The sequence below is a fragment of the Quercus lobata genome, chromosome 9, assembly GCF_001633185.2.
Source record: "Quercus lobata isolate SW786 chromosome 9, ValleyOak3.0 Primary Assembly, whole genome shotgun sequence".
Lineage (NCBI taxonomy): Eukaryota > Viridiplantae > Streptophyta > Magnoliopsida > Fagales > Fagaceae > Quercus > Quercus lobata.
In genome coordinates, this window is record NC_044912.1 from 40,002,519 (window position 1) to 40,026,754 (window position 24,236).

The following is a 24,236-nucleotide window of genomic DNA, read 5'->3' on the forward strand; positions in this document are numbered from 1 at the left end:
ACTTAGTTGGTAGTTGATGACTCTAGACATGATTCTTTGTAATTGGGGTGACCAAAGGACTTTTCAATCCTGATCTTGAAAATGGAGTTGTATGCGATGACGATCAAAGGTCTTCTTCTACTTTGATCTAGAGTTGCTGGAATGACAATCAAAGGGATCTCCTCTACTTTGATCTGAAATGGAATGATAATCAAAGGGATCTCCTCTACTTCGATTTGTAATGGAAATGTCGATTTAATTGAAAAATAATGAGGATATTGGTTTAAGACTTAGACCCAAAAAAGATAAAAATAAAAGGGGAGATTAGAGAGAATGCAATAGACTCCCGAGCTATTGATGGCAAAAATGTCATGGATTGCTTGACTTGCTCGGCCTTGTTTGGGTTTCTTCCACTTTGAACTTTGAAGACACTTACCTATCTCTTTTTGAACACACTCACTCATAAGTCAAGCAATTCTCATTTTCCTTTCCATAAAAAATAAAAGGCGTAAATGCACTTTTAGTCCCTACATTTTGGCTTTTTTCTATTTTGGTCCCTACATTTTCATTTCACCACTTTTAGTCACTAAACCAATTAACGCGTGTTATTTTAGTCCTTTCTGTCAATCAACAGACGGAAATAACTGAGGTGACTAACGGAGGGATTAAAATATTATTAAAAATTCACTATAGCACTCATCACTTATGCCACATCAGATTATAATTTAAAATATTTATTTCTCAATTTTAACAAAAGAAAAAATATGAGTTAAAAATTTTAAAAAAATAAGAACACACCAAAACATAAGAACAAGAACAGAAACCCAAAAACCCAGATTTGGCTCAATGTAAAATGATTTCAAAGTGTAAAATATTTTCAAGTGAAAATATTTTTCAGAAATGAAAATGATTTCAGGTGTTTGGTCACATCACAAAAAATGTTTTGGAAAATATTTTAAGGTGTTTGATTGTGTTTCTGAAAATCCTCTAGAAAACACATTCTCTCACATTTTCTCAGCTTCCAAACAAATATTATAATAGGAAATCTGAAAATATAAACAAAATCAATAAAAAAAACATAACAAAAAAAATTTAGTCTTCCTCAAAAATAAGCATCGATCGTGAGAGAGGGAGAGGGAGAGATAGATTGAGAGAAAGAGAGAGATAAAGGACCACAGATTGGTGGGTGGGTCTGAAGGAGGCGAGATGGGCAGGTGGGTCTGACAGTGGCGAGATTGGCGGGTGGGTTTGATAGCAACAAGATCGGTGGGTGGGTCTAAAGGAGGTGACGGATACGAGATTGGTTTGTAGATCAGAGATCCTATTAGCTTCTCGGCTTTGGTTGGTCATAGGGAAATAGAGAGGAAGAGAGAAGAGAAAGCTTCCTTGACCGGCGGTGTAGATCTGTGGTAAAGACGATAACGGTCTAGTGAGGCTGGGGCCTGAACCTATGGCACAATCAGATCGACGAAGGTTGGGTTGTCTTCTTCACTGTCCAAATTTTTATTCTTTCATTCTCTTGGCAACCAAACAAAGACTGAAAAAGAACTAAGAAATGATTTTGCTTGGGTTTGAGGATGGGGGCTTTGGAATTTATGATTTTTTTTATTTATTATTTTTGGTGTTTTTATGCTGAATTTTCTGGGTTTTTGAATTTGGTTTCTGGGTTTATGAATTTTATTTGCTGGAGGTTTCGTTGTTGATTAAAAGATGAGAAAATCTGGGTTTAAGTTGTGATTTTGTATATCTGGGTTTTGTGGTTTGAGAAAATCTGAGAAGATCTGCTACTAGGTTTGTGTTTGTGTTCTTGCTGGAGATCGATTTGTGTTTGTGTTTGGTTGACAAGAAAGGGCAAGAAAATGCAAGTAAATCTAGGCATGTGTTCTTATGTTTAAAATCTGAGTTTGTGTTCTTTGGTGTTCTTGTTGAAAATGAACATAGATCTTGATGTATTTTTGGATTTTAATTTTGTTTTTTCAATTTTAAATCTGTTAAAAACTTAAGAAGGTTAGATTTTATTTATTTATTATTTTATCTGATGAGTGCTACAGTGAATTTTTAATGATATTTTAATCCCTCCATTAGTAACCTCAGTTATTTCCATCTGTTGACTGACGGAAAGGACTAAAATAATACGCGTTAATTAGTTTAGGAACTAAAAGTGGTGAAATGAAAATGTAGGGACCAAAATAGAAAAAATCCAAAATGTAGGGATTAAAAGTGCATTTACGCCAAAAAAGAAGAAGCAAAAAACAAAAACAAAAGTCACCTTATACTTTCACTCTTTCCTAGTTGACCTCTAGAATATGTGTGCAACATGCCCATGACTCGACTCCTACTCCATCTTATTGCCATCCTTGCCCATCTGATGAAATATCATATCATATCTCTGTCTACATTTGCCATTGAAAAGTCCCAAACACCCACATTTGGAAAAATGACTATAAAAAAAAACACAATTAAAAAAGCAAGTCATCATAGGGATTTATCTCTTAGGCATTGCATGATGGTGAAGTTGGTCGAGTCCACCAAACTAAGAGCATCCACACTAGATGTGGTAAATGTGCCAAATGCCAAATATTTGGCACATTTGCTACATCAAACACCAAAAAACCCCATTTATCAGATATTCCAAATCTCATAAATTATGCAACACTGAATAGTACCCTCACAAATTTGCCACAGTACGGACGAAATGTGGCATATGATTTATTATTTTTTTTCTACTTTTCTCTCTCCTCTCACTTCTTTAATTGATTTTTTCTCTCTCCTCACAATCTGTCTCTCTCTCCCAACCGATGTTCTTTCCTCAAATCAAACCCAAAAATCTTCTTACTTCTCTCTTTGCACCTCAAATCAAACTCCAATTCCCAGTTCAAAACAAAACCTAGAAATGGAATCATCACAAACCCAGAAAGAACAAAGGAATTGACGATGGAGGCGAGGTAGAGCTTGGTGCTAGGGACGACGAAGCCATGAAGATCGACGTGCGAGCAGTAAGCAAGGTTCCTGAGGGCGAGGTCCGCCACCAGAGTGTTCATCATGATCATGGGATCGGAATCGACGTGGGCATCGACGTTGAGGTGAGATCAAAGTGTTCGTCACGATCGTGGGCATCAATGTTAAGGTGAGATCGGAATCGTGGGTTGCCGGTGCTAGTGGGTTTTGGTTGCCGGTGCAAGTGGATTCGTGGCTTTGGGTTGGCAGTGCTAGTAGTTTCATGGCTTTGGGTTATCGGTGCTAGTGGGTTTTGGTTGTGTTTTCTGGGTTTGAGTTGCTGTGTTTTCTGGGTTTGGTTAAGTGTGTTTTAATGGGTTTTGTGGTGGGTTGTTGATGACGGTGGTTCTGGTGGTGGTTTTGTTTTCAGTTTTTTGTTTTGCAATAGATTGTGGCTGCCACGGTGGTGGTGGTGGTGGTGGCGGCGACGGCGGCAGCAGTGTTGTGATTGTTATTATTGTGTTAGATATATTATTTTATTGTGTAGTTTATATTATTTTAATGTGTAGTAAATATTATTCTAATGTATAGAATTGAATGATAAAACATTTGATAAATGGGATGTTGTAAAATGATGTGGTAAAATAATAAAGTAGGTTTTTGGTGTGGCAAAATGGCATAAATTATGCCACAACTGTTGTGGATGCTCTAATTGGTCCATAACTTGAATAGCCCAATGACAATTCGGTGAGTCCCATCAATCAAACAAACAATCCTTTTAAGCCTAGTGTTATTGAAGAGCCCAAACATATAGGTCTGTTGGTTCCAGCATTCAGATATTGGGCTCTCATCTTAGGTAGCTAAGCTAAAAGCTTGCATGTCAGCTCATCCAAAAATTTCCATTTATTTTATCATAAGAATTTATTTTTTCTATTTCACATACTCACTTTTCAAAACATCTTATATTAAATTATTTATTTTACACTACATTTTATTAAAATATCAATTTTAATTGTTTCTCTTTCTTTACTCACAACCTATAGCAAAAAAAAAAAAAACACACACACACACACACACACACTCACACACACAACAACAACTACCATCCACTAAGAGAGGTAAAAAAAGAATAAAAAACTAAACTAAATGCAAAATGAGTAGTGTCAATGTAAATTTACAAGGTTTAGAGCATTCGCGTTAGCTTGTGCAAAAATTATTGTCTATTTTAGCATATGAACTTATTTTTTTAATTTATTTTACATACTTACTTTTCAAAATACTCTACATCAAATTATCTATTTTACATTATATTTCATTAAAATATCAAATTTTCTTTATTTTTTAATTGATAAAAAACTAAACTAAATGCAAAATGAGTAGTGTCAATGTAAATTTACATGGTTTAGAGCATTCGCATCAGCTTGTGCAAAGATTATTGTCTATTTTAGCATATGAATTTATTTTACATACTTACTTTTCAAAATATCCTACATCAAATTACCTATTTTACATTATATTTCATTAAAATATCAAATTTTTTTATTTTTTAATTGTTTTTATTTCTTTACACACAATAATCGCTGTCAATTCTTTTCCTTTATTCTTGAGATACATAAAGAAAGAATAGTTTCAATATAAATTTACACGGTTATTATAGCAAACTTGTAAATCAACACAATTATACATTTAGGCTGTTGTGGGTTATTTTTAGATAAAATTGTGTAAATTTTTCACATTTTTCTATTATACACTCAGTAACATGAGTGCTCAAAGCAAACTTGTAAGTTATTTTATACTGGCTTATGTGGATCAACTTTAGTCTAATAGTTTTGGGGCTCTACTTGCTAGCGGCATCTACCAGTTGTTTGCATTCTTAGTCTTGCCAAATAGTTTTACAAGACAAAGCTAAATGTTTAATGTTCAACAAGAGCTCCAAAGTTCAAACTATTAAATACCGAAAACAGTAGCACCCCTCCTTTTTGTTTGGCAGAACTGTTTGGTAAACATTTCTCGGATGTGGAATATGGTGCAAGCATGCTTGATGTGGTTCATGTGGAAGGAACAAAACAGTCACACATTCAAGAATGTTGTGAGATCTATTGATTAGTTGAAGTCCTTACTAATTTGGAGTCTTTGGACTTTGTTTGATTGACTCGGGTTTGGGGATTTACGCATTGCACTTCGATTTTTTATTTTCACTTCTATTAGACTTTCTAGTTAATTTGCTTGTAATGATTATTACTTATTTATATATATATAAAGTAAGTTGTTAATGCAGCATTGTAATTAATTCTCACTTCTTAAAAAGGCATTGGGATGAAATGTAATGTCATAAAGTAAAAAAATTTGAGTGTATACCTTTAAAAAAAAAAAAATCTTGAAATACAATTTGATGTTCCTAAAAAAGATAATTTTTTTTTTTTTGGTTAATAGGATAGATATTATATTAACAACCAGCAACAAACATTACAAATTGCCCACAGAGGCAAGAGTACTGGCAACATGCCTATAATAGTACAACCCATTTTTATCAGAGTCTAACAAAATATACATATTAGCAAAGGGGGGAAAATCAAACACAGCAAAATTTTCCAACATAAAACAGCCCCTTTTAGCCAAAAAGTCGGCACATTGATTTGCCTCTCTAAAACAATGCCTCACCCGGACCTGCACAAGTCTTGTTATGAGGGACTTGCAATCATTCAACAAAGGAGAGTAACTTTAGTTAGGACATTTAGCACCATTGAGCAACTCCACAATCACCTTAGCATCAAGTTCCACCTCTAGTTGGTTTATGCCCAATTGAATGGCCAAGATCAGCCCATCCCACAATGCCCACCATTCAGCAAGCACACTAGTGGTATACCCAATTGATCTTGAGTACCCCTTGACCCAATCACCTTGGCAGTCCCTAATTACTCCTCCACCTCCCGCCTTACTAGGATTTCCAATGGAAGCACCATCAATGTTTAATTTGTGCCAGCCAAATGATGGTTTATTCCATCTAACAGGGAAGGGTATTTTGGAGGTTACTTGGTTGATCTTACTCACACAAAAGTGAAATTCCCTAGCTTGAACAAGGCAGACTTTATCTAGCTTAGGATTTGGTATACCATTTTCAAACATCACAATATTCCTATTTTTCCACAAACACCAAACCACATATAAAAACATCGTGCACCAAGGAATATGTATATTGTGTCTAACAGTACTCAAACTATTAATTCTAAGCCAATTAGCAAAATTTTCATTAAAGGAGTTTATATGAGAATAAGGAACTTCCAACTTACACCACAAATTACGCGCAACTGCACAATCTCGCAACAGATGTACAATAGTTTCCTCATGCCGCTTGCACATAGGATACACCTTATCACAATTAATACCCCTAGCTGCCAGAACACTCTTCACAGGTATGCTACCATGTACACAAAGCCAGAGAAAGCTTATTATCTTTGGTAACATATCCAATTTCCAAATCCACTGCTCTGTAAAAAGATTTTCTGCTGAACCAGGCTAGTTGGCTAATTGGTAGGCTAAATTAGTGGAGAATTCACCATCTTTGGAATATTTCCACATGATAGAGTCTTCCCTACTTCCAAAGAGTTGGAGTGGGATAGCTTTAACTTTATTCTTAATTGAATCTGGTAGATCAAAGGATAGGATTTCCCATCTCCAATCATAATCACGGCATAAGGCAGCCACAGTCAACTCAGCATCCTCTTGCTTTAGGGTCCCTCTATCATGCCACGAAGAGACTCACCATTAATCCAGCTGTCCAACCAAACTCTCACTCCATGACCATTTCCAATACCCCACCATATACCTTTCTTAAAGATAGGAAACCCCAGGTTTATGGCTTTCCAATTAGGAGAAGAAGGGAGTTTTTCCGGATCCCTTGACCTTGCTCTCGAAATGGAACAATACTTTTTAAGCAACACCTTGGTCCATAAAGCATCTTGTTCATGGTACATTCTCCAATTAAGTTTAGAGAGCAGCGCAATATTTTTCGCCCTAGCCGCTTGTATTCCTAAACCCCCATCTTCCTTGGACTTTATAACTTTGCTCCACCCAACCATGTGCATCCTCCTTTTCTCACTTGTGGAACCCCATAAAAAGTCCCGGTTAATTTTATCCAATTTATCACAAACATGGACTGGTAGAGCCACCCCTTGCATCACATAGTTGGGAATGATGGACATCACAGATTTAATTAAAACCGTTCATCTGGCAAAGGATAAATACTTTGCCTTCCACCCTGCAAGCTTGCTCATGACCTTTTCCACTATGAACTTATATGGATTACGAGCAGCCCCTCTATGTCTTAACAGGAATCCAAGTTACTTTCCAATATCATGCGTTACCCTAATGCCCAATTTATCATAGACTTCCTCCTTTAAACTTTCACTAACATTTGGAGAAAAATAAACACGGGACTTTTCCAAACTGATTTTTTGGCCTGATTCAGCACAAAATTTCCCAAGCACTTCCGATATTGCTTCACAGGCAGTGGGATCAACTTATCCAAAAAATAAGATATCATCCACAAAAAGAAGGTGGGAGATTCCTACATTATTCTTGGAAGCCTTTAAAGGGGTCCAACCTCCATCAACACATATTTGCTCAATAAGGTGACCCAAATACTCCATGCATAATATAAAAATATACGGGGATAAAAGGTCTTCCTGTCTAATACCCCTTGAAGGCTCAAATGATTGTAAAGCACCCCCATTAACCAAAACGGAAATGCTAGTAGTCGCTATACAGCTCATTATGATCTTAGTGAGTTTTGGAGGGGAACAGAAAGCTTCTAAAACTTGATGCATAAAACTCCATTCAAGCCTATCATAGGCTTTTTCTAAGTCCAACTTGATAGCCATGTAACCGACTCTTCCTTTCTTTCTTTTTTTGTTTAAAGTATGAAAGAGTTCTTGGGCAATGATAACATTATCAGTTCCTCTTCGGCCAAATACAAAAGCAGTCTGCACAGGAGATATCAAGCTACTGAGATGGGGTTTGATTCGGGCCACAATGATCTTCGAAATAACTTTATAAATTGAGTTAGACAAGCTGATGGGCCTATAGTTGCTCAATGATTCTAGATTTTGGCATTTCGAAATCAAGGCTATCAATGTCTCATTTAGATAACTCGGCACAACACCATGCATAAAAATTTCTTTAATCTCCTCGCAAACATAATTTTTAACCTCCATCCAAAAATGTTGGTAGAATCCCGCATGTAGACCATCGGGACCTGGGGCTTTGAATGGTTTGAGAGCCCAAAGACTTGCTCTAATTTCCTCCACCGTAACATCACAATCAATCCTAGCTCTAACCTCATTTGAGAAGTAGCAGCAAGAGAAATTAGAGACATCCGAGGATTTAGTGGACCACCTCAGCTCCATGGTGTACAAATTTATAAAACCACTCCTTATATGCTCTTTTACCTCATTATCCTCAGTTAACCAATTCCTAACTGCATCCTTGATACATCTTATTTTGTTTCTATGTCGCCTTACCACAGTGAAGACATGGAAAAAGGACGTGCTTCGATCCCCAAAAGAGGCTACATCTAGTCTGGATTTAAGGGCCCAAAATTCTTCCTCTTGCATTAAAATAAGGGAATATTCTGACAAAAGCTGATTTTCCAAATTTAATAGAAACTCATTAGGGTTCTCTGCAATGGCTTTATGTGCACCATTCAGTCTAGCTAACACCCTTCTCTTCTTTGCAAAAATGTTGCCGAATACTTCCACATTCCATTTTTTAACTCTATCAACAAAATCTACCACTGCTCTTTGTAGTGCTCTATTCTCAACCCAGGCTTGCTGCACTACTCTATAAAAATCCGGGTGAAGAAGCCACATCGTTTGGAAACGAAACGGTTTATTAAAATTATTGGTACTAGATTTACATAATTCCAAAAGTACCGGACAGTGGTCTGAAAATGTTCTAGGCAAATAGGTAACTATAGCTTCTGAGTAAAGGAGTCTCCACCCCGGGTTTGCAAAACACCTATCGATTCTTTCCAAAATAAGACTTGTGATGGGCCTACGGTTCGTCCATGTGTATTTAGGACCCACAAAACCCAAATCTAGCATATTACATTCATCCAGACACTCTTTAAATTCAAGAGTTCTATTTAGATTCACTTGATTTCCCCCAAACTTATCTTCTCCGCACAAAACTTCATTAAAGTTCCCCAGCATCAGCCAAGGTAAATTATGGAGTTGAGCTACAGTTTTTAGATTATTCTATAAAATTCGTCTTTCAGCTAACCTAGGATTAGCATAAATTGCAGAAATAAGCCAGGTTAGGTTAGAAGAGTGCACCTTAATAGAGGCATGAATTTCTTGTTCTGTGCTTGAGAGATGAGACACTTCAACATCCTCTGTCTTCCAAAGCATCGACAAACCCCCAGCGTAGCCAACGGTATATGTAGTGATGTACCATCGAAAGGCAATCCTTCAATAATTTTTCTTGCTCTGTCTCCTCCAACCCTCGTCTACGTAACAACCATAAATGAAGGGTGATGATTAATTGCCATTTCAAAAATTCTTCTTATGAAATCAGCATTCAAAACACCTCTACAATTCCATAATAAAATATTCATTTTGACGAATTGACTTAAAGGTACCTCAATTTTAGGTGGGTTAGCACTTGTTGTCGCCGACTCCACCATACTCCATCCCATCCTCCTCAAAAGGCTTTTGGAAGCTTTCCATTCTGGCTTCCATATTATCATATACTTCAGAATGCTCGGGATATCCTCCTTGCAACACAAGAGAACATCGCACCTCTGCATTGGAGCCATGATTTGGATCAACTTCAGTGTTGGGTGATTCCCCATTTGAGTCATAGCCATTCCTCGAAAATCCACCAGTTTCCTTTCCTGAATTAACCATCCGGATTCGTCCCAATGGGGCACGACTGATAGCCGTCTTTGCCTGCTCAACTCCTTTGCTGCTTCCCAGGAAATCGCCGGAATGTCCGTGAGGAATTTCCACCACGGGTTGGGCGTGAGATTCCACGCCTTGTGGTCCAACGACAAATCCCCAATTTTGATGCTCGTTGGAGTTATGGGGAATAATTGCTTCCATGCTTGTCCCAGCTCTTACTCGAACCCACCCAAAGTCTCTGTCGGTGCTGCACGAATTTGTGGTATAACCTTGTCTGGAATCACCACCGCTCTCCTCCTGTACCAAATAGCCCAGCCGGTTCTTGGCACTGGGGTTTGAGCGCTCCACATCCCTTCCATTCTTAACATGTTCACTTCCTTTCTGACCTTCTAAGAGCATCTTCAACAGGAGAGTTAAATACAAAATGCTCTCTACTTTAGAGAGCAAACCCACAAAATAGGTTACTGTTCATTCTCTAATGGACTCTTTATATCCTGATTTTTTTTTGGCTCATGAACAGTAGCTCATCAAGTCTGATGGGATACTGTTCATTCTTCAAATATTTTTTTTCTATTATAATAATAATAAGGTATTGAATAAAAAAATGTTGAAAGATGTGTAGTTATTAAAAAAATAATAAATAATGAATAAAGAAATAATATTTAAATGAGATAGAAAATGAGATAGAAAATCTATTAGAAATTGTATTTGAAAAAGTGAGTAACTTAAAAGTAAAAATCATTATTTATTTTTCAAATAATATAAAAATTTACCTAAGCCGTTAGAAATAGGACTGAGCACTTGACCCGACCCACCCGAAAACCGACCCGGACCGACCCGACCCGACAGGTTTTGGGCGGGTCTAAGAATATTCGGGTCGGGTTTCAGGTCTTATTTTCGGGTTATTTTCGGTTTTGGGTCGGGTTCGGGTTGGTTTTCGGGTCATATAAATAGCTTATTCTGAACCCGACTACTGTGTTTCTGAAAAAAAAAAACCCTAACGTTGGTCTCTGAAGTCTCCGCCTCCCTTTGCTCTCCGCCTCCCTCATCTCTCTCTCTATTCCTCAAAGGTTTAAACCTCATCCTTACAAGCCAGTTTCAAGCTATTTGTTCCATTTGTCTCTGTGTAAGTCATAGAACCTATTTCTTGTTAATTTGTTATCTCTGTTTCTTGTTAATATAGTTGGGTTTTTAATACTTTCGGATTTTGGGGGTTTTTTTCTATGTGAATATCCTGTTTGGGTTTGATTTTCTTGCTTTTTGTGATGTGGGTTTGGCTTGAATCGTTTTTTTTAAGGACCCATTTCGAATTTTTTTCAGGTTTTTAACTAAAGAGCTCTTCTGCCTCTCTCTGGGGTTTCACTATTTTGCTTTTTCGCCAAGGTAAAAGACCTCTTTGCCACAAAATCTTTGAAAGCTTTACTCTGTTTCTCTGTTGGATTCGTGTACTTTTTAAGTGTTCTGTTTGCTTTAGTTACTTAAACCGAAGAACCCATGTCCTTTAAGTATGTCATGTTTTTTGCTGGTATATTCACATGTAATGGTTTTGATTTTAGCTAAAAATTCTATTTATTGACATTTGCATATAAATTATGAAAGGGGAAACTATATGTATACCTTTTATTTATTCATCCAAAGAATAAACAAACTTGGAAACTTTTGTGATTGTGAACTCATTAGTGAAGATTTTAATGGAGCAATTCTAGGCGCCAATGTTTTCAAGGTTAAATTTCAAACCTTTCCCAAAGAAATATGTTTAATATATTAGTCTAATAACATAAACTAATATATTTTGAATGCTTCTCTTATATCTTATTATAGTTTAATATATTGTCTGTGTATCTAATAGTAATTGTTTCTCAAGTTATGTGAATTACATTTCAGCAAATGGAGAATCTTCAATTCTTGAACAGTAATAATTTTTAATGATTGATTTGTTTTGTGTGGTAATAGGTCATGGATTCAATGGAGCCTACACAACCTAATGTTGCCACTGCAAGACCAACTATGAGACCTCCTCGTCCACCACAGGTGATATCTTCTTCTAATCCTAATAAGAGAAAATCACCATCAACGGCTTGGGACCACTTTGAGAAGTTTATAGATGAGGAAGGTAGAACTAAGGCAAGATGTATATATTGTAGCAAGGAGTATATGGCTGATAGCAAAATTTATGGAACATCTAATTTAAAAAACCATACACCCATTTGTCCTGAATATCTTTATAATGAATTGCATGATGGACAAGACCCCTTGTCCAAGGATGTAGAGGAGGGAAATCTAGTGCCTAGGACTTTTACAAATGTTGTGGGTAGAAAAGTTCTTGCTGAAATGATCATATTGGATGAGCTTCCATTTAGGTTTGTAGAGAATCAAGGATTTAGAAGGTTTTGTAATCTCTTTCAACCTAATTTTAATATCCCATCTCGCTTTACGGTAGCTAAAGATGTGAGTCGAATTTATTTTGAAGAGAAGGAAAAGTTGAGAAATGCCTTGAGAGGCCGTAGGCTTTGCCTTACCACTGACACATGGACTTCAATACAAAATTTTAATTACATGTGTCTTACTTGTCATTTTATAGATGATGATTGGAAGCTACATAAAAGAATTTTGAATTTTTGTATTGTCGATAACCATAAGGGAAAAACCATTGGCAAAATGGTTGAATCTTGTTTAGAAGAGTGGAATATTGAGGGGATTTTCACCTTGACGGTGGATAATGCTTCCTCAAATGACGTAGCCATTAGTTACTCGAAAGAAGCTACTAATAGGTGGAAAGGTACTGTTTTAGGGAATGAATTTGTTCATGTGAGGTGTTGTGCTCACATCTTGAATCTTATTGTGACCGATGACTTAAAACATCATAATAAGTCAATTGATAGGGTGCGTCATGCCGTTAGATATGTGAAAGCTTCTCCAAATAGGTTACAAACCTTTAAGAGGTGTGTGGAGAAAATGAAAATAGAGTCAAAGGCTATTCTATCTTTGGATGTGGCCACTAGATGGAACTCCACCTATAAAATGTTGGAAAATTCTGAAAAGTTTGAACATGCATTCAAGCGGATGGAATATGAAGATCTTGATTATATTCTACACTTTCGGGATGGGGACTATGATAGGAGACCTCCAAATGAGGATGATTGGGAGACTTGTAGAAAATTTGTTAAGTTTTTGAAACTTTTTTATAATGCCACAAAGAGGTTTTCGGGTTCCTTGTATGTGACATCAAATGCTTTCTTTGATGAGATATATATGATTAAAAGAAAGATAGATCTCTTTTCTAGGAGTGAGGACCATTTTTTGTACTCAATGGCAAAAACAATGAAAGAGAAGTTTGACAAGTATTGGGGGAGCAGGGAGGATTCATCAAAGAAGGGAAATGTGCTTTTGTATGTTGCTGTGGTGCTTGATCCTCGAAAAAAGTTGGATTATTTGAATTATTGTTTATTAAATTTGTATGGAGAGATGTTGCTAAGGTTATCACTGACCTTGTGGAAAATGTATTGAAACGCTTGTATGAGCATTATAATTCAACTCATTCATCATATGTGTCTATACAAAGTGCGAGTGAGATATCAAGGATGGAAGGTGTTGGTGTTGATGTTGATGATGATGATGATGATGATGATGATCCAGATAGATTTATTGCCTCTCAATACAAGGCTTTTAGGCAAGGAAAACAACCTGTTGGGTGTGTAGATGAGGTTGCAAAATACTTGATGGAGAATATTGAAGGGGAAAATGACAAAACCTTTAATATACTGGCTTGGTGGAAGTATAATACTAATAAGTATAGTATACTGTCTCGACTGGCACGAGATGTGTTGGCTGTACCTGTTTCTATTGTGGCTTCTGAGTCGGCATTTAGTACAGGAGGACGTATACTAGACACATTTCGTAGTTCACTTGCCCCTGAGATGGTACAATTCTCATATGTACTCAAAATTGGCTTCAATCTTCAGTGCAAATTTCGCTTCGACAAGCCATGGATGATGTTGAGCTATTTGAAGATTATGGAAAATGTAATGTTCTTAAAATGTATTAACTTGTGCTTTAACTGAAATTTAATATATCTTGTTAGTGCATTAAATAGAATTTAATATATATTGTTGTTCTAAAATGTTTTGAAGCTTTTTTGGAAGCGAAGTTAGCTTCACCTTCAGCAGCATCACCTTCACCATCAAGCACTGTTACAAATCTTGACTGATCTGCCTACATACATTGGTGAGTTTTTCTTGGATTCTGTTTGTGTTAGGATTAATTAATATGATATTAGATTATCTCAGTGTGGTTCAACTAGTTGCATCCATTCAGAATTTAAAAGAATATTTCTTTTTTGCAGCAACCCCATGTGTATGAAGCCAAGTTTAATGTTGGAGCTTGAAGAAGTGCTTACATGCAGGATTACTGAAAAGAAACTTTTTTTGACAATTAAGCATTTTGTCCAGCAATGGATTGCTGTAATTTGTTTCACTAAAGCATTTTGTTGTAATGTAAAGCTTTAGATATCTTTCCATAGTTTTTCATTTCCAGCTCTGTAGTGCTTGTGTTGGTTTTTATGCATTTGTTTTGCTTTCTCAAAGTTCTAACACTGTTTGGAGAGTTCACAACAGAATGAAATGAATTAGAGTGGATAGGTTATAAATGAATGGAATGTGGAGGACTATATTATTTTCTTTTGTTTGGTGTGTTTTGGAGTTGCATAAGAGAAGGAATGGAAAGAAGAGATATCATACTTGTAGCTCTGATGGTTCAGTGAAGATATTGTTGGTTTTGTGTTTTTATTGTGTATATCCATTTAATAGTCATAAATGTGGCTTGCTAAGGAGATTTTAGCTTTTATTTTCATAATTTATTTTTAAATGATTTGATATTGGATTTTTTTTTTTTTAATGAGAGATTATTATTACAAAAAAGAAAGTAGTAACTAAATGCTCATGGAAAACAAGCAGCAGCAGGAAAAAAAAGAAAAAGAAAAAGAGACCCGACCCGAGACCCGGAAAACCGACCCGATTTCAGACCCGATTTTTCGGATCGGGTCGGATTTCAAAGAGACAAACCCGATTTATGTCGGGCCGGGTTTCTGGTCACAGTAAACCCGAACCGACCCGACCCAATATCAGTCCTAGTTAGAAATGCAGTCGATAAAAGATCGCCCCTCTTCCAAAACTGAATATTGGGCGTTTTAAGTTCCTAGAGCCCTTTAAATTTTTTGAGCCTTTAAACCCCAGACCGTTGCTTCCTTTAGCTTTTGTCTTGTGCAAATTTTTTAATTTATTTCCTCCACCCTGTCGCGTCATCTGTTGGGATACACTGCCCGAAGCTTCCTTCCAATCTTCCACCATACAATTGTTTACCATCTCAAGGTCGTTTTGCTGAATTTGGGCTGCAATGGTACGTGTGGCTTCAGAGCTTGAGTCAGCCGAATCACTATAATGTGATTTGTCAAGATTTTTTCCCGTTTCCTCAAGATAATGCTCTTGAGAAAGGTCTGAAATTTGATGAGACCAATTTCAACCATATCTATTTATTTATCTAAAAAGTAAATAGGACAAGACCTGCTGCACATTTCAGCCTACACAGTACACACCTACTTCTACTTGTTGCTCATTTCGTTTCCTTAATCCGATTTCCGATGTCTAAACTCAGGAGAGATCCGAATTTGTCATCGGAGCGTCTCCCACACGACGTCGTATTCGACATACTGAGTCGCCTGGCAGTGAAATCCCTGATGAGATTCAGGTGCGTTTCCAAGTCTTGTAACTCCATCATCACAGACCCCATTTTCATTACCAAACACCTCAACCTCAACAAAGCCAAATCATTATCTAACAACAATGGTTTTCTGCTATATTCTGATTACGAAGAGGATGGTCCAAAATGGAAAGATCTGGGTACGGCTGTTTGCAATAGCGACCGCACATTCACCGAGATTTCCAGGTTTCAAATTCCCTTTCCTGCTGTCAACATTGTTGGCTTCTGTAATGGCATGTTCTGCCTTGATAGTTATATTGACGGTGTAATTTATTTGTGGAACCCATGCATCAAAACGTTTAAGAGTCTCTCTCCTCCTCACGACATGTACACCTATGGCCGGACTCTTGGGTTTGCGTACCATTCCCAAAACAATGACTACAAGATTCTCAGAATTGTTCCTCATCCTCACTATGAAGGATAATACTCCCGGTGCCTGTTTACTTTTACGGAGGTAAGTTTTCCCTTGCAGTGTTCAAGGGATCGTTGGCTATGATTGGTTCTTCTACTGAGCATCTCCCATCACCCATATGGGTGATGAGAGAGTATGGTGTGGTTGATTCTTGGACGAAAATAACTGTAGAATTAGAGGAGGTTGAGAGATTCTTTCGCTGCGTTGACGATGGTGAACTTCTATTTTGGAATGATTCAGAGGTCATTTCATATGACCCTGAGAGTCCAAACGCGAACGGCCTTGGAATTACTGTTGGATGTGATAGTTGGTTGCGTTACACAACTGATCCCATGGAGAGCTTGGTTTTACTTGGTCAGGTAAAAATGTCATCTGAAATTTTGAAGATTAGTTTGTATCAAATGTTAAGACTTCTTGAATATTTTTAGCAAAATGACAATCTTTGCGATGTTTATATGGACAAGCATTTTGTGGCATGGCATCATATATGCACTTTGCATATTAAATGATACTTTTATTATGTTGCCTTTTCAGACGCATTGATTTTTTAAAACAAAATAGAATAACCTTGGAGATTGTGGCTATTATATGCCAACTGATTTTTGTGTCAAGAACGTTGTGCACTTCCTCAAAAATGACAATTTCATGGTGCAGTATATGCTTAGCCAACATAATCTTATTTATTTTTATGCCTTAGAGACAGCATGAACTAGTTGGTGAGCTTAGTCTCTTAGGCTTGGTCTAAATAAAAATGGGAATGATTTCAGCAATCTGTATGGGATGCATATAGCTAATTTATTGGTCCTCAACAATAAGTCAAATTGTATATTTCAATATCCTAATAGCAGGATTTTGATTTTTGCTCACGTGTAATTGCTTATGCATTTTTTATATTTGTTAAACTGCTGGAAAATGTTAGGATTTTCTGTAAATCATGAAATTATTGATATTGTATCTTGTTTGATATAAGCCAGTTGAGGTGGTGAGAGAGTCGATAGGTGGGCTTAATGACGTAGACAACATATATGCTTGAATCTGCTTTAATTTTCTATACAGCAGAAGTTCATGTCAAATTTTCACCTTGAATACTACCATTTCTAAATGCTTAAATACTTTTTCATGCTTTTTACATTATTACATCTATTAATCTTATAAATTATATGCTTTTTTAGTTTTTCTCTACCCAACGATTGTTATTGGTTTGTGGCTTAGAGAAAACGTGCAGCAATTCAAATATCTATTTAGAACTCATTAGTTGTTTGATTAACAATCCTAATTTTTGATCCATTAATGCATATGATATTTGCAAATGTAAGTGATTGAGTCAATGTTTTCTGCCTCTGTTTCATTGGTTAAGATACTAATAATGATGCATTCTCTCCTTTTTAACATATTTTCCAGATTTAATGATTTGGTATTTTAGTTTGCTTAATCTATTACTATTGGCCTAAGAATTTAGGTAGACCTTTTTCACCTCACACTCAAGAATAATTACTATGCATTTGATATAAATGAAATATTACATGGCTGCTTATACTAACTAATGAACCTTTTTTGTGATGGTCTTTTATGGTCTCATATGAAAGCTGCGGGAGAATTGTCATTGTCTGCAACTGCAAGTTGTAGCATATAATCCTTTACTACCATTTAAGACGTTAAAGTGTAGAAATTGGTAAAGGTAATACCAATTTTGCCAAAAGAAGTTCGCAAATAGAGGTGGTAATTAATGTGATTGGTACTACATCAACATCATTATAAATAAATTTCTTGATTCTTTTTATTTTTTGGTTTTATTTTTTTATTTTTTTATTTTTTATTATTATTTTTTTTATGTTATAATAGTTGAAACATTTGTAGCATTACTCTTATGCATATTATTTATTTAACTTACGACTATTGTTTTAGGATTGTTGTGAACATTAGTTGACATGACAATGACATTGTCGAGTTCTTCCTGCTTATCAAGTATAATGTTATTTCGCTGTAGTCCTAATGACAAACATGTTAATCAGCGAGATTAGCTTATGCTTCAGGGGGAAATGAAACGAATAGGGAAACTGAAGCTGATTTGAAGTACCCATCTTTACCTTCGTGGGAAGTGCAAGTGATGAATGACTCTGGAGAATTTGAAACCATGCTTGTTCCACGCTCAAAGCATGTTCCTTATGTGCCATGGACGGGAGGCCCGGTAATCTTCTTGGGATGTGCATGCCTCTGTTTTGCCTTTTCTTTTCTGTGCTAACCCACTTGTTTTTTACTTTGTAGGCTAAAGCGGATTTTGTTGAGGAGTGTTATTCCCTTATTGAGTCCATGAAGAACTGGATTTCGTCTAGTTCCCAATTATCTTTTGTCCGTCAAAATGAACTTTCTCATGAAAATGGCCTCTTGGTATGCATTCCTTTTGTAATATTGTTTTTGCTTGAATATTGACTAATCAATCTCCAATTTTCTTGCAGCGGAACAAGGTGGAAAGTCAAGCAAGTACCATAAAGACTCTTGAGAGATGTCTTTGTAGTTTGGGACCTCGTGATGTTGGAGGATCAAGTGATCCCGTTACTGATTCAGTTGGTGGTATAACTCTTTCTCGTGCTGATGAAGGTGATCCCATGAACACTACAGTGCAAGCCAAAGTGGATTTCTCTCAACACGTAAAGCGTCTTGCTCCTCAAGATCCTTTTCACTGCCAGGTTCATGAGAGTACAACTTTGGCCACATTTAGATCCAAATCTGGACGTCTTCCTTCTGGTCAACAGATTAGCCTTGATGATGATGATGAGGAAGACAAGGAGCAGCACACAAAACCTTTGGCACAGCGTCATGGAAAGAGAGGTCATCTGTGAGCACCTGCAGCAGAGCATCTGTCTTTTTTCTTTTTAATTGGTACAGTTCTATTAACGTGTAGATAACTTTTCAGATCCAAGTAAATGGAAATCAATCCTTTAGGTAAATGACATTAGCTCAATGCCCTAGTTTAGAGGGGTTTCTTTTGCACCTGGATGGATTCAACTTAATTTTGAGATGTATCTTGATTTTTCTGTTTTGATTCGCATTGAGTCTTAGATTTTTTATGATTGTTGCCTTGATATTGATGATGGTTGATAATTGAATCATTGAAATTTAGTTTGGAAAGGTTTTAAGTGCAAGAAATAGGCAAAAGAGGCTAGGAGTGACCCCTGCGGCAGAGTGCTAATCAAGATACAATGTGCTAATGGGCACTTTGTGGTCCTTGATTTTTTGAGTCTTGTGAGTACAAGTTCCTTAAAAACACACACACAAAAAAAAAAAAAAACCTTCATTTTTGCAAGTCTTGTGAATCTAGATTCGTTTTTTGCTTTACCTTATCCTTGATGGGGGTTCTTGTAAAAGAGATAATTGTCCTCTTAAAGCATTGTTGTGATGTGGAAGACTGAAATTTATCCAGCCAAGAGAGAGAGGGATCCTCTAAAGTTTATGGCTATTATATTTATTTAAACTTATGGCTATTGTCTCAGGAGTATAATGAACGTTATTTGACTTGTCAAATTGTCAAGCATAGTTCCTACTGTATAGCAAACATAATCTTATTTAATTTTTGTCCTAGTGGCGGAAATGTTAATCAGCAAGATCTGGTTATGTTCTCAGCCACTAGCCGTCAAGAGAAGCATGGATATTAGCTATTTGTATAAGATGCATAAGGTTGACTCATTGGTCCTACCATTATAGTTTCTTGGTTAGGAAATTGGTGTCAAGATGCACAAGAAATTAATAACTACTGAATGCTTCAATGTCATTCTTCCTATACAGTTAGTTCTTTTTCTTGGATGTATGGAATACGGTGCCAGCATGCCTGATGTGGTTAGCGTGAAAGGAACGAAACAGTCGTACATTAGAGGATGTTCTTAGATCTATTGACTAGTTGAGGTCTTTACCAATTTGGACTTTGTTTGATTGATCTCGGGCTTGGGAATTTTGCATTGTACTTCAATTTTTGATTTTCACTTCTATTAGACTCTCTATTAATTATTCAATTAGTTCTTTTTCTCGATGGAAGAAAAGGGTTAAATGACTTACTCCTGAGGTAGCATGTAGTGGATGTAATTTGGGTTTAATTCAGAATGGTAAGTGTACAATTGTAAAAGCATTCATTGTTGTGAGAATCGCTCATTCGTTCACAAATAAGGCTTTTTTTGGCAATGGATCAATCTGTTGCAAATTATTTTATTTTATATGTAATGGTATTGTATTGATTGATCAAATCTGGTATTAAAAAACAGAACAATTGACAGATCAAATCGGTTACACCTAAACAAAATAAGCCATGAGCACTAATGAAATCATATTTCAAATTGATCAAAGATGATCTTGGTAAAACTTAATTTTAATGTTACCTCTGAAGACATGATTATCTCGCCAAGGTGTGCAAAAAATGAGTCCGTGGATAGCTTTATTTGTCCTTCTTCTTTTTAGCAGGAGAATAGTCTCTGTTAGTAATTGCATCTATCTAAAGATTAATTGGCCCCACCAAATTAGACATGAACTATGTAACATGAATACTATATATATAAAACAATTTTACATTTAAAAAAAAAAAAAAAACTCTTATCACTAAACATAAAAAGAGAAACAATAATGGTAACTTTTACATTATCTTTATTTTCTTGTTTACTGGCAATGTATCTACTAAACAAATGAAGAGATCACTTGTATTGTAATTTGACTAGGTGTAATGCTAAAGCTTCATATCATACAAGACTCATCAACGGAACTAACCTCTTGCATGAACAATATGATTTTCAATTTTTCACAGCCCTGAGGTTAAGATCATGAATGTTTTGTCACTTTGCATCTCATTTTTCTCACTCTTTCAAAATATATCGACCGCAATTGATTCAATATTTCATTCTAAACTCATCAATTAAACTAGTATGAGATATTGTAGTTGAAAAACTTACTATCTATTCATTTGAGGTTTAATTTTTTAATGAAAATTTAAATTAATTGGGCCACAACTTGAACTTTGTAACAATGACAAGATAGACATACTAGGTCATTCCTATAAAGTACTAAGAGCATCTTCCAGCAGATGCTCTATATCTATTTTTTGGAGAGAAAAACCCACTGTCCACCCTAAAAACTCACTATAGCAGCTTCTCCATCTCCATTTTTTAGATTAGAGTTGCTACAATGCTTCTCTACAAGTAGAGAACACTGTAGCACCTCTAAAAAATATTCTCCCTTAAAATAATACCCGGTTGAATAAAAAAATAATTCTTGCTCTCTTGTGCTTCTCTATCTCAATGGTAATATACCACAATCAAAACAAAAACACAAAACCCAATCAAAAGATTTGAAACACAAAAACAATCTTTCTCATTAGCCTAATGAAATCTGAACAATAAAAAAAACTAATCAAACCAGAACCAAAAAAAAAAAAAAACATGTAGATTGATCTCCACTTCTCTGCCGGTGAATATTGTGTGTATGAGAGAGAATTTGTTTGTGTGAGATAGAGGGAGAGAGTGTTCTAGAATCAAGCAGAAATAGAAAAGGTAAAAAAATAGAGAGCTAGAGAAAGAGAGAGAGAGATAGCTGAAGAAATGATCCGGGATGAACAAGAAAAAGAAAAAGAAGGTAGATAGAGGAAAGGAGTGGGATACGTGTGTGGTGGAGAAAAAACCAAGAGAAAAAAAGAAAAAGAAAAAGAAAAAGAAAAAAAGAAGAAGAAATGTATGGATGACAGATGGTGTGAAGGGAAAAATAATATAAAAAATAAGAAATAACAATTAAGAAATGTTACCACAATAAATCTTAATTAATAGATTGTTACTAGTTAATATTGGTGAGAAAAAAAATAATTTTAGCGGTGGGTTCAAATTAAAACTAGTAACAACTTTCCACATAAGATTTCGATGTGATTCTTGTGAAAGTATTGCGAAAAATGTTGTGGATATAACACTTTTTATTGGAAAAATATAATTGTTAAGAATGAATATAAGAAGAATAAATGATGATAAAAAAAAGAATAAATAATAAATGAAGAAATAATATTTAAATGAGATAGAGAATGGGATAGAGAATTTGTTGGAAAGTGTATTTGAAAAAGTTGGTAGCTAAAAGGTAAAAGTCACTGTTCATTCTTTAAACAGTACAAAAATTTGGAGAATCTGCTGGAGATGCTCTAACAAGACAAACACTCCTATGGTCAAAGAGCCCAAAAAAGATCAATTTGGTCATTACATGAAAGAAAATTAGGATTCCAGAAAGTAGTAAATTAAACCTCAAACACAATGGGTTGAAGATTGAAGTTTAATATATATTTTTTTGAAATCTCAACATTTAATTTCTTGCTTTTGAAATTATAGGGTATACTTTGTTTAATTTATTAGTTATGAAATTATTTGGTTCAATTTGTTACACCTCTTAGGTACAAAACATATTTTATAAAAGTAACATTGCACTAACTCAAATATTTAAGGGTGGGGCAACTCCATTTTTTATATGCTAAATCTTCAAAATGCTCAATATTTTTACATACTATAGAAGGATTTTTCAAAATTTTTTTTGGGTTCATGTCCACCCCACACTTAGGAGCAATGTTGTCAAAATTGGGATCCTATGTAGAATCGTTGAAGGTAGGTGGGATCGTAGATCGTAGGATCAGATCGTGAATTATAAGATCCTACATATTTTCAGATTTAAAGCAAAAAACACATTGATAATAACTTTGTATGTTAAATAATCACGTTAATTATAAATTCATCCATAAAAAAACTAAAATTTCCATAATATGATGTAATTTGCATGTCATACATCGTTAAGTATACTAACGAAACAAATATATTTAAGTTTTGACCCAATGTATCTAAAAATTTCAATATATGTTTAATTAGCAACCAAATACCAAAATATTTATCAAAACATATGGAAAATATTTTCCAAGTTCTAAGTTCCAAGTTTGAAATCCAAAATAAGTTAGCAAATAGAAACTAGCCAACTACAATAAGAAATCCAAAAGCAAAATGAATATTAAGGTGAAGTGAACATTTAATTATTTTCATTCTAAGGTTATTATAACCACCGTCCTCACTTCCTAATCATTATCATTCATTTCATCATCTATGTAGACATTATATATTTGTATACTAGAGTTGCAAAAGACATTAAGATACAATTTCACGTTCAACTATTCAAGTTATATCACTCAACAACAATTAAAGAGCATGCTTAAAAAAATCAATCAATTAATATACAAATACAAGCATAACTAATAAAATTATATATAAAAAAAATATTTTAGTAATATTAGAACACAAATTAGTAAATTGATCAAACAAATTTAACAACATTATAGCTTAAAAGGTAGCAAAGCCAACATCAGATTCTTCATTTAGAAATGATGAAGCATTCATTTATTTTGATTACAAATGAACTAGAAACTAGAAAACATTTGCTTAGGTTAATATAATTTTATAAAAATAAAATAAAAAGCCATACCATCATAACATGAAAAAGTAAAAAACCCTTAAAGTTTCGTCAAAACAAAAAATTTATCCCATAAAAAAAACCCCAAATTTTTGTTTTTGGTAGGATCGGTAGGATCCCATACGATCCTACGATCCTATTGTTAGGATTAGTGCCCTTAAATCCTATTGTATGATACTATGTATGTCATTATGTATGACTTAATATTGTGATAGATAAAATAGTTTTATTATTATCTAAATAATAGTAACATGAATATTCAGACATTATCATATAGTCCATGAGATGCATAGTATGTGATTTATGTGAAAAGTCACAGAAAATATAAATCATAGGTTCTTTGTAAACTTAGAATTTTAGTTCGTAGTCGGTGATGAAATTGGGCATTTCATCTGCGAAGACTATAATATATCAACTAAGATGATTTGTCTTGATCATGGAAATGGAGACTTCTAGTTGGTATGTTGATATGTTTTAAGAGTTAAGACATATTGAACTGGATTGCTGTGAGATTTATTATTCTCCTAACGATTGTCAAATGAATAATAAATTTCATGACTTCTATTTACATGAACTGTTAATCTTGAGAGAATAATGGACCTGATCATGAAGTGTATGTTACTTTGATATATCAGGAGTGAGATCTAAAGTAACAGTCAAAACCTCAGTATGTTGGGTAGCCACATTTAGTATTGATGGAACATATATTCTCAAAATGGAATTCATAGTCTCTTAACGGAGATACAAAATATTCCCTTAAGATAGATTTAATGGGTTTGTTATTTAGAACGTTA

The 24,236-nt window shown here is 35.1% G+C and overlaps 1 protein-coding gene and 1 long non-coding RNA gene across 8 annotated transcripts; both read left to right on the top strand.

The window, feature by feature from the left end:
* The first annotated feature begins 13,749 nt into the window (after positions 1-13,749).
* On the top strand, positions 13,750-14,321 carry LOC115959130. Of its 2 annotated transcripts, none has more exons than XR_004084768.1 (3): positions 13,750-13,853; positions 13,946-14,039; positions 14,158-14,321. It is a non-coding gene; the product is annotated as an uncharacterized LOC115959130 (long non-coding RNA). The 2 variants fall into 2 exon arrangements; XR_004084767.1 differs by having other exon boundaries at positions 13,750-13,837.
* Positions 14,322-15,989: 1,668 nt separating this feature from the next.
* Positions 15,990-19,030, top strand: LOC115958933. Of its 6 annotated transcripts, XM_031077206.1 has the most exons (5): positions 15,990-16,340; positions 17,568-17,659; positions 18,015-18,169; positions 18,247-18,369; positions 18,438-19,030. In XM_031077206.1, exons 3-5 carry the CDS (start codon positions 18,089-18,091, stop codon positions 18,819-18,821), a joined length of 588 nt encoding a protein of 195 aa, XP_030933066.1. In that variant the 5' UTR covers positions 15,990-16,340; positions 17,568-17,659; positions 18,015-18,088; the 3' UTR covers positions 18,822-19,030. The 6 variants fall into 6 exon arrangements, with proteins under 6 accessions (XP_030933066.1, XP_030933063.1, XP_030933064.1 ...); XM_031077203.1 differs by lacking the exon at positions 17,568-17,659 and having other exon boundaries at positions 17,969-18,169; XM_031077204.1 differs by lacking the exon at positions 17,568-17,659 and having other exon boundaries at positions 17,994-18,169.
* The last annotated feature ends 5,206 nt before the right edge of the window (positions 19,031-24,236 follow it).

What these genes read in the sequence shown, in the direction of transcription:
- LOC115958933 (XM_031077206.1), top strand. Translation starts at nt 18,089, where the DNA reads ATGAATGACTCTGGAGAATTTGAAACCATGCTTGTTCCACGCTCAAAG. An exon ending in TGCCATGGACGGGAGGCCCG is followed by an intron (nt 18,170 to 18,246) that starts GTAATCTTCTTG and finishes TTTACTTTGTAG; the next exon opens with GCTAAAGCGGATTTTGTTGA. An exon ending in CTCATGAAAATGGCCTCTTG is followed by an intron (nt 18,370 to 18,437) that starts GTATGCATTCCT and finishes ATTTTCTTGCAG; the next exon opens with CGGAACAAGGTGGAAAGTCA.